Source organism: Carettochelys insculpta, chromosome 13 (assembly GCF_033958435.1).
Source record: "Carettochelys insculpta isolate YL-2023 chromosome 13, ASM3395843v1, whole genome shotgun sequence".
In the NCBI taxonomy this organism is placed as follows: Eukaryota; Metazoa; Chordata; order Testudines; family Carettochelyidae; genus Carettochelys; species Carettochelys insculpta.
The window spans coordinates 13539215-13550133 of record NC_134149.1 but is presented as its reverse complement, the minus strand read 5'-3'; the positions used below and the strand labels follow the sequence as shown (position 1 = coordinate 13550133).

Below are 10919 nucleotides of genomic sequence, written 5' to 3'. Positions count from 1 at the left end.
CAGTGTTCAGTCTGATTTTTGGTGGTTTAGTTAAATCATTGCTATTTTCCTTGAGTTCCGTATAAAACTTGGCCAGCCCCCTCTCTTCTATAATGGAAGCCCTCCCATGACTATCAGTGATCCTTAGGACTTTTCAGAAAATTTTTAACGTTACAAAATTCACTTTGGGCAGGGGCCAGGATACTGTATTTGAAAAATAAGTTTTTATTTTTGCTTTAACCTATACACAGCAATCAAGTATATACCCTGGTCTGCACTAGTTAGATCAACATAAGGCACCTTTTGTAGGCTTAACTAAGTCAATGTCTACATTACAGCCTTGCTTTTGCCAATCTAAGTGCTCTACTACACCAACGTATCTCTCTCATGGACATGGAGTTAACAGGAGCTGTCAAGCTGACAAGAAAGCCTGGGCTGCAACCAGGTCTCTGCTTCAAGCTGGGCTGCCTTCCAGACTCCTTGCTGGAAGCCCAGCTCCCCACTCCTAGTAGGGAGCCTGTCCTGCCCCACATCATTTGATCCCCCTTTGGGGGCATGGCAACCATCTGGGTTCTGGGGGTTGATCTGCTCCCAGAAGGTGAGAATCCCCAGGTGGCTTACCCTTTGCTTCCAGCTGGGAGCAGGAAGACAAGCAGCAAAGGGTAGGAAGGAGCTGGGATCTGCATGGAGCTCTAGTTCTCGCTCTTTGCCCCTCATCAGTAAGTTGAAGTGCGCATGTACCACTAACAGCAACATGGACAGCAGCCACTGCAGTTAACTAACCTAGACTGACTTAGCAGCATGTCTGCACTACAGTTGATTAAGGTCTTGGCAGCTATATACACTGTTAATGGTTACTTAAACCTTTTTGTTGCACGTGTGCCAAAGCAAAGATGATTTTACAGCAGTGCTGGAGCATAATCAAGTATTCAGTTAAAATCAGCATTTTCAAACCCTCGCCAGAGACGTTTAGCTCAGACTGGCTATGGCTTAGTACACAGTGTCCAAAGTGTGGCTTTTACATTAAGAATTGTCCCTGGTTGCATGACGGACTAGAATCAATAAATATGGGGACCCAGATTGCAGAACGTTAGGAACCAGACAGTTGTATTTGGGTCCTTTAGATAAAAAATAATGAAATACCACCACCACTATGGAAGGATTTTATTGTCTGCCTGTAACAAGTAAAAGCACTTTTCTGATTTGAGGTAAAAACCATTAAAAGTAATCTGCAATTAATATAAATGGCTTTAAAAGCAACACAAAGCACAATTAGTTTTACATTAGTCTAGCCCCACCTGAGGTGGTTCATACAATAACATGTTAGCAAGCTACCTGTGCAAACAACTGCACTCTTTGTTTTAAGGCCTAGTATTACTAAAAAAAAAAAAAAAAGCAAGCCAAAGTGGTTCTTAGTGTATGGGCTGAGACCAGTCATTCTGAACATACACCATGTCAGGTACTTTTACACATTGCACCAGTCTGTATGTACAAAAGCCACTGGACCTCAGGGTGCACATTCGATTAAGTACAATTTTGCCTGATTTAGGGACTGTTTCCCTTTCTGTTTGGTATAAATAGCTACACCCTGTCTGCTCCTCTGCCTGAAGTGTCCCAAGTTTTACACAAAATTAGGCTGCACTAGCACATAGGATCATCAGCAACAAAGGATTTTGCAAGACGTTTGCATTCCCACAGAGCCTGTTTTCATTCAAATGTACACAGTAGCAGCACCACAGGTCTGCCTGCTCATGGTAAAAAACATAAAAGCCCATGGATGCCACAAAGAAAACTGCTAAGAAGCTACATAATACTCTGCCCTTCTACAGCGCTTTCCACTGGAGGATCTCTAAGCAATTTACATGAATGAAGCAAGGCTCAAACCCTTATGACAGGGCTATCCTCCTTTCACCAATGGAGAAACCACAGCACAGGGAATTAAAGTGACTTGACTAAGCTTACAGAGCAATTCTGTCTAGGCCTGCATTTCAGCCACTAGATCACTATTAACCTTTCAACGCAGGAATGTGCCTATATGTAGATTTGCAATGTTGTCTTGAAAGGTTACTGGACTAGGTACAGAACCCACTTACCCACCTTTTACCATGGTACAAATGAAGAATTAAAACACTACTTTTGCTTTAAAATATTTAACACACATACACTCTGCAGACAAGTGGGCAAGGTCAGCCTATTGCAAACTCACATACAATCTGGTTTAAAGCCAGACGAGATAAAAACTGTTAAAAAGACCCTGAGGTGGGGGCGGGAAGTGCCTCTCTTGCCACAGAGGCCTAAGTGAATAGATAACCTGAAACATGTCGTGATGGCCAATGAACTCAGGGTCTGTTTGACAAAGAAGCAAAGCAAGTTTAAAAAAAAAAAAAATCAAGGGACCTGCACTGACTTGCTTAACTAAATCCAAAACAGCAGGAGCTGACAGAGAGGGAATGATGGAGCACTACAGAGTATGCACTAAATTCAAGCAAAAATGTTTTGACAAGGAATGTGCTTCATGAGGGATCAGTGGGTCATTAACTAAATTTTCATGAACAATCTGAAATATTTCTTCCTTGTCCTAACAGCATGACCCTCCTCACTGGGCAAAGATCTCCATTTTCCCTTTTGGTATGTGACCTGGTTACTCAGAAGGAACCTGCTAAAAAGCCTGGATGTAAGTTACGAGAGACAGTAGCAAGCTAAAAATAATTCTAGGGCCAGTTCTACACTAGCTGGTATAGTAATGTCCATTCAGAGGGGCCATGGGTTTTTTCAAATTACATTTCCATACTAGCCAATGCATTAGCGTAGATGCAATTGTATCTGCAGTAAGTGCTTTCGCTGGAATAAAACTTACTTTGTTCAAGAAACTGGTGTGAACCATGGTGCTACAGCACTCTTTTGCTCTACACTAGAATGTTTGCCAGTAAAACTACACCAAGAAGAGTACATGTGACTAGTCTGGTGTGCAGCCTAGCCTAAGAATCAATAGCCGCCTTAGCCACGCCACTACATTTCACCTGGATTAAATTTTTGGGATCAATCCCTAGAATAGTTTACTAAGAGGAAAAGAACATGAACACTAGTCCTAGCTGAGTCATGTCCCTCAGAATCAACAACACAACTTTTGTAATGTTTCAGATATGCTTTAGAAGTAAACAACAAAATCCGGTTATGACTTATGTGGTGCGAGTACACAGGGGTATGTCTTTGCTGCTACGGGGAGGTGTAATTCCCTGCCAGACTGACACACACAGGACAGCTCTGATCAAGCTAGCATGCTAAAAAAAATAACATGGTTGCCATGGCAACTGAGGCTAGCTGCTTCAGTACACACCTAGAATCTATGATAGGGTTTTACATGGATGTCTAGCCTCAGCCATGGGGGCTGCACTGCTATTTTTAGCATGCTAGCACCTATAGGTCTACCCAGGTTGGGAATTAGTCTAGATGTTCATTAGTCCTTGAATGATAACATGAGTATCTAACATGACATAGCCTGTCTGAACAAGAAAGCATTTTTAAAAAGCAATCATATTCAGCCTTTCACCTATACGCTTCTGGGAAATCTTTTAAAAAGGTCACTTTTATCTGCCATTAAGTTATTTATATAGCACCACAGATGTTTGATGCTTTCTGGTCCCTGCCTGATTAAAATTATAATCTAAACCCAGATCACGCCAGCAGTTCCACTGCATTCAGCGTAGTGTAACTACTTGCATATTAAAGTTACTCCTGTGCATAAGTACCAGAGGAGTAGTCGTGTTAGCCTGTATCTGCAAAAACAACAACAAAAACAAAAACAAACTAGAAGTCCTGTGGCACCTTATAGACTAAGATATTTTTGAGCACAAACTTTTGAAGCTGACAAAGCGGGTCTTTGCCCATGGAAGCTCATACTCAAAAAAAATCTGTGAGTCTATAAGGTGGCACAGGACTTCTCGTTGTTCTTATGCATAGGTGTTTGCAGGATTAGGGCCTCAGCCATTAAAGAAAGAAGCTTTTTTTGAATTTCAATCTGTTCTGTGGTAGAAGAAAATAGAGTAATAACTTCTTAGTTCCAAGTTGCAGTTCACTTTTGAAGTATGGTGGTGCTTTTTGTCCTACAGAATGTTCAGGTCATGCAGTTTTTATGGAAAAGGTTTAATCTTATGTTACTAGAAAATTTAGATTAAGAACAATTTAAAAGCAATCTGGTTCACAGCAAGTCTGTACCTTTTCTAACGATTACTGAAGTTGCAAAACAACTGGAATATTACAAATGGTCCCTTACGATACAAAAAGATTGTTCCTCACTGCATTTGCTAGTCTCTCTTTTTATCTTTAGCATCCTCTTTTTCCTCCTCTTCTTCTTCATCTGAGTATACAGTGGGTTCCTCTCCTTCCTTCAGCAGTTTGCCAACATAGTGATACTTAACTGCAAATGGAGAAAAAAAGCATAGAATACAGATCATTCTTCTACCTTACGCAACCCAATATTTTTCTAGAGGCAGGTTAACAGTGTGTTATCAAAATCAAGACTCAACAATTCAACATTTGTTTTGAACACTGACAAAAACATCTTTTGCCAAACTATTACTGTCATTAACACGTGGTATTTTTGTGCTAAATTCAAACAGTACAGTTTCCCCTATTGCCAAATCAGGAGTGAGTTAATAATGTGAAGGTATCAGCTGACACTTTTGATACCCACAACATTCTCAGTTTCTTGACCTCAAGTTCCAAGTACCACAGTAAAATCACCACTCTGAAAGTGAGTGGAGGAAATATTATCAACACCTCCATGGCTTACTGGGCTCTTAGAAGACATTTAGAAGAAGTTAAGAGCTAAATAACAGCACAGGACACCGAGAACCAGGACTGCTAGCTGTAAACAAACTTTCTGGGACAATGGCCAACTTGATCCCATGATAAGTGGACATCTGGCTAACTAAAAATCGTGCTGGATCACAGATATTGCTGCACTAGAGAGGTTTAACCTGAATTTCTTTTAAAAGGACTCTGTTTTCCTCCATGCTCTTTACAGTGCTCCACAGAAACACCATATAGATACAACAGGAACATATGCAAGTTACTGACTTCACAAGCTGACCATGGTGAAAATGTCTTGTCTATGTCTGACCCCAGTTTGACTGCACCAGAATAATATACAAATACTACATTAAGCAACGACCATGCTAGCCATGAGCATGTCCGAAATCACAGCTGTGAAAGGACAGACAGCCCCCTGCTTAATTTGATCCAGCCCCTGGCAAGTCTCCATGAAACAAGTCAGAAATCCTGAGCGTCAGCACCTATACAGGGCTGGATCGCAAACACTGGAACCTCACGCCGGTTCCCACTGCAGGCAGGGCTGGATAAAGAAAGGGACTTTAGGTCACCCCAGGCTAAGGGAGGCCTCTGCAGAAGGATCTCCAAACTGTCAAAAGTGCAAACCTCCCACCTGCTTTCTCCTGCCCCTTAGGGAGCTGTCCCAGGCAAGTGTCCAGCACCCCACTAGCCCTAAACCCCATCCTGTACCTTAGAGACCCCAACTCCCTTCAAGACTGTCACGCTACATTCCCTGTCTTGGCCCTGAATCCACTTCAGCACCCTAATTCCCACCCAGACCCATCCATCCCACCTCCTGTCCTGAGCCCCCTCCCATACTCCATCCAAACCCTTGGCTCCAGCCTGGAGCCCCCTCTTGTACCTCAAATGCCTCATCCCCAGCCCCACCTCCCAGAACTCGCACCTACCTTCTGCCCCAACCCACAGCCCCCTCCGTCATGCTGATCCCCTCATTTCTGGGATACTTTGGAACCTAGAGGACCCCACAAAATTTAATAGCCCTGGGTCCACAGAAGAGTTAATCTGGCTCCAACTACAGGTGACGTAAGTCAGAGGGGAAAGGGGGGTGGCTTTTATGTGGTTCCCAACTGATTCTTCTGTGGGTCAATGGGCTCTTACAGAAATAAGGGCCCCCACCCCAACTATAGAGAATCATTATAAAAATTAAACCAAACTCCTGGGTATAAAGAAGCTAGCTGAACAGTTTCCAAACTATGAAGCTTCAATATTTTTTAAAGACACTGAGCAAAACCTGGACCACAGAGCAACTGCAGTTGCCATATTTACACTGGAAACCTTTAATGCTAAGAGCTGCAAAACAAAACAGGAGAAAGAGCAATGATTGTATTGCCCAGATTTTTTAGAAGATTGTAATATTTATGTCCAAGCCTGAATAGACCAGAAAAGGAATAACAGATTTAAAATAGTTTTGTTGGCAAAGCTGCCACACGTGAGCATAAAGCAGCCCATCTTCCCTAATTCTGGAGCTGCCATTCCTGAATAATTCTGCATAGTTAATTTGACATATAGGGAATGTATTAATTTTACTCAGTATGCAAAAGTGCTTAAGCCATTTTTGAAAATGCATTGCAAGCTTCTGAAAATTTTACTTCACTGAACCTTAGTTTTGCAAGTACCAGAGAGGTAGTTGTATTAGTTTGTATCCACAAAAACAATAAGACAATCTATGGCACCTTACAGACTAACAGATTTATTGCAGCATAAGCTTTCATGCTCAAAGACCATAAATAACAGAAACTAGTACCAAGTGGAAAACCTCCAGTTTTCCAGAAGTAAGCTTCCTTAATCCTGCAGAATGTTATAAAACAAGAATGCTCCCATACAATGCCAACTAAAAACTTAACTGCTTTACAGGAAAACTCTCTACATGCAATCAAGTTAATTAAAAAGTTAAAAGCAGCTTCATCCCTTGCCAAATGTTTGTAATTTTACATCCATAGCTTGCTTTTTGAAAAAGTGGTTTAGTCTTCTCTTGCTTTGTAAAAAAAAAAAACAAAAAAAAAACCACCCCACAAAGCCAAACTAAAAGATACCGTGCAAAAGGGGAAACTGACATTTTTTTTCCTTCTAATCTTTCAGGTTTAATAAGCTTAGGTGTTTTAACCATAAAGGACACAATATTTTCAGATAGAAGCTTGTTGGCTGTGTTGGTTCCAGGATATTAGAGAGGCAAGATAGATGAGAATCTCTTCTGTTGGTGAGAGAGAAGCTTTTGGACTTACACAGAGCTCTTCTTCAGCTCTGGCCACATAAGCCCTCTTCAAAAGTGCTTTTCTTTCTCCATCAGAAGTGTGTGTAATACACAATATTATCCTCACCCACCTTGTCTTTTAGGCATTTGATACTTAAGTTGATGTGTCCTATTGATAGAGCACCGCAAATATGCAGAGATCCACTTTCTATCCACAGATGAGGATCACTTTTGCAGATGGGGATACTAATTTTGTATCCACACAGAGCTCTACCTATTAATGTCTTCTACCATTGCATACAGAAAATAGCTTCCGCACTGCTTGTGATTTGAAATGGCTTACAAGTGAACTGCGATTCCCAATCTTTCAGGGTCTCTTGCTGTGTAGCGTTGAGATCAGACAGGTCATCATATTCATCCTTTAAAGCCTCCTTGTCCAGACAGAATGTAGCAAGACCTCTGGATGCATCCCTTCCAGCAAAAATTCCATATGGGCCCTCTTTAAAATAAAAAATGTTGAGATAATTATTACAATGCTGTTTCTTTAAGGACCACATACCAAGAACCAAATGACACACCGATCCCCTGATTTGAATCTTATGTAGAAATCCCCCTAACTCCTGAAGTAGGAGTTATATTGTAAAAAGTGTCCGAGTTTGTAATATTAAGCTAGATCTTTTCCAATACTTGCACAAAAAAACAAGACATGAGACATATGGGTGGCACCTGTGAAGACAGCAAACAGGAGTCAGTTATGTGGGAAGAGAAGAGGAAGGATTCAGAAGTCTGAGGAGATGGAGTGCAAGGCAAGAATATGGCTTTCTTACAAATCCTTCTGGCTTAGAGAGATGACCCAAGAGGGACGAACCTGAAAGGTGGACAATCTGGCCTGAAATATGGAGGGGACTCTTGAAATGACATGACTCCAAGAACAGTGGTCAGGCTGGAAGCAAGTGCCTAGTAAAGATAAAATGTACCTAAAATGCATTTAAATACACATTTCATGGAGACAGGACCCATGCCAGCAATTCACAGTGGATCAAAGGTATCTTATCATGAGGGACAGCTGGTAAACATCAGCAATCATTAACTTCTGTGCAGGAGTAAGCAGAGCATTTCATCTGTACAGAAGTAACAGAATATCGGGATACCACACGTTCCAATGGTACACTTCAGGCCTCCTAAGAGAACTGAAACACCAGAATCTGGTTACTCTAGCAGCAGTGCCAGCCTGCACAGGGGAGAAAAACCCTTTCTAGAAATACTTTCCTTCCTAGAGAGACCCAGTTTCATGACAACATTAGACATGGTACGCGGCCTTTCCAGTTCTGAGATGCGGGGTTCCTTCTGATTTTTAACATGCATGTGCAGAATAAATTTTGTTATGTGGACCAAGGCATGAGCAGATGTGCACCCCAGTAGAAACACATGCTGCTGGCTGTGGGTGCTGTGCTAATCAGCTGGGTAGCACCTGACTCTCTTCTGGGTGGCCATCCAATCACCTACCTTACAAGAAACACTGCTGAGATGAAACCCAAGTGCAGATTTTTTTAAAAACTCACTGCTGATACACATCCAAATCAGTTATGTATATTGCCTGACTTTTCTATAACTCACACCCTGCTCTAAGCTTTGTGCTATGCAGAGAATACAATTTTAAATGGACAGCTGCCTGAACTCCACCAGACAATACTAGTTTAAAGCCCTAGGATGAGATACCTTCCCCCTTAAAGACCACTACTGCCTTTTACCTTGTGTCTCCGGCTCCCACCCCCATCCTCCTAACCTTGCCTTGTTAGGTGTGGCCTGTGCTCTACCGAGAATTGTGTAACCTATCCAACTACACCCACAGAAGTTGAACACAAACCAAATCACTGTCTTATTCTGCAACCAGCCCCTGGGAGTTGGGTGAGACGCTGGGCTATGCTGGGCTTCTAAACAGCAGACAGAGGACAGATGGGCCGGCCGGCCAGCCAGTCCCCAGCTCCCGCACTTCAGTGCCCCCAGAATAATCGTCTCTACAGACAGGATTGGCCGGTTACACAAGGAAACAGCAAACAAAGAGCAGCTGGAGGCAGAAAGGGTTGGAGAGCTCTGCCAGGGAAACGGGACATACTGTGAGAGAGAGCGCCAGCACTGGCGCTGGCTACAAGATCTGTCCCTCGCTCTGTTCCAGCATCTCTTGCTAGTCCTCTCCCCCATATTGCACCCCAATTCACCCCCCCACTGTAGCCCTCTGCCCACACTGCACCCCAGCACCTTCCCTCATCCTCACTGCACTCCTGTACCCCACACTGCTCCCCAGAGCTTCCTCTCAGCTTCTCTGCACCTCCCCCGAGTCCTCTTCCCCACATTATTCCCCTGGTCCTCACTGCACCCCCTCCCCCACACTGCTCCCCAATACCTCCCACATGTGCCCGCGGTTGCCCCACTGAGCCTCCGTTCAAACTACACCTCTGCACCTCCCTTTTCCCCATACTGCAGCACCCCAACAACTCCTCTGATTCTCTCCAGCTCCCTCTCCTCCACAATGCTCCCCAGAGCCTCCCATCAGGCCCACTGCACCCCTCTCCTCACTCTGCACTCCAGCACCCCCATCTCACCCACACCACACCCCAGAACCTTCCCTCATCGCCCCCCGCAGCACTCTAGCATTTCCCCCATCTTCACTGAACCCCATGCCCCACACAATACCCCCCAGAGCTACGCCCACATTAGACCCAGCACCTCCCGCTGTGCCCTTCTCTGCACTACAGCACCCCAATATCTCCTCCCAGACCTCACTGCACTCGTCCCTCACACTGCTCCCCACCGCCTCCTCTCACCTCCCCCGGCACCCTCTCTGCACTGCAGCACCCTGGCACCTTCAGACCCCCACTGCACCCCAGTCCCCCAAACTGTTCCCCACAGCCTCCCCTCCCTCTGCACCTCCACACCCTCACTAAACCCCAGTACCACCACACTACTCCCCACCACCTCCCCCGGCACCCTCTCTGCACTGCAGCACCCTGGCACCTTCAGACCCCCACTGCACCCCAGTCCCCCAAACTGTTCCCCACATCCTCCCCTCCCTCTGCACCCCAGCACCTCCACGCCCTCACTACACCCCGGTACCACCCCACTGCTCCCCAGCACCTCCCACTGCACCCCTCTCTGCACTACAGCACCCCAGCACCTCCAGGCCCTCACTGCACCCCGATCCCCCCCCCACTGCTCCCCACAGCCTCCCCTCACCGGGCCCGTAGAACTTCCTGGCGCGGCTCACGTCGAAGACTTTGCCGTTGATGGCCATGAGGATCCGCGGGTCCTGCACGCCGTCGTAGGGCCGCAGCTGCGCCAGGGTGAAGTCGCGGCGCTTGAGCTTGGGCGGCGGCGGCGGCTCGGCGTCCTCGGGCAGGCGCGGGGGCCGCTCGCCCCGCAGGATCTGGTAGAGGAGGAAGAGGCAGAGGCCCAGCAGGCTCAGGTTGAGCGGCGAGCCCAGGATCTCCAACAGGAGCCCGCCGCCCTCCGCCGCCGCCGCCTCGTCCTCCTGGGCCATGGGGCTCGCCTGGCTGCGCCGTTAGCTAGTCCGTCCGCCCGGGAGCGGCCAGCCGGGGTGGGAGGAGCGGCCGGCAGGGGCCGCCCAGCCTGGGGCGGGACCTGGCTGCGGCTTCACGCTGGGGGGCGCGCTGCCACGTGCTGCGCCGCGCCTGGGCGGGAGTCGCAGCGGGCCCCGGTGCACCCCGCCGCCCGCAGCCCCGAGCAAGCGAAATGCGACCCGGGGCAGCCTGGCTGGCGCCCAAGGGCGCGGCAGAAGGGCCTGGACAATTGCTAAGCCGGGGCGGGGGGACAGCCTGCAGCCCATGGGCACATACGGTTCTGGGCGTGGCCCATGTTCAGGCAGCGCCGCCCCAGCCCC

The 10919-nt window shown here is 46.4% G+C and overlaps 1 protein-coding gene across 1 annotated transcript; it reads right to left on the bottom strand.

The window, feature by feature from the left end:
* Positions 1-1128: 1128 nt before the first annotated feature.
* PGRMC1 (progesterone receptor membrane component 1) lies at positions 1129-10743 on the bottom strand. The gene is made up of 3 exons (XM_075007912.1): positions 10256-10743; positions 7365-7520; positions 1129-4396 (listed from the first exon to the last, which is right to left on the bottom strand). The coding sequence occupies exons 1-3, from the start codon at positions 10557-10559 to the stop codon at positions 4284-4286; spliced, it is 573 nt and encodes a 190-aa protein (XP_074864013.1). The 5' UTR covers positions 10560-10743; the 3' UTR covers positions 1129-4283.
* Positions 10744-10919: the final 176 nt, after the last annotated feature.

What these genes read in the sequence shown, in the direction of transcription:
- PGRMC1 (XM_075007912.1), bottom strand. Translation starts at nt 10,559, where the DNA reads ATGGCCCAGGAGGACGAGGCGGCGGCGGCGGAGGGCGGCGGGCTCCTG. An exon ending in CAGGAAGTTCTACGGGCCCG is followed by an intron (nt 7,521 to 10,255) that starts GTGAGGGGAGGC and finishes TTTATTTTAAAG; the next exon opens with AGGGCCCATATGGAATTTTT. An exon ending in TTGGGAATCGCAGTTCACTT is followed by an intron (nt 4,397 to 7,364) that starts GTAAGCCATTTC and finishes CTCCATTTGCAG; the next exon opens with TTAAGTATCACTATGTTGGC.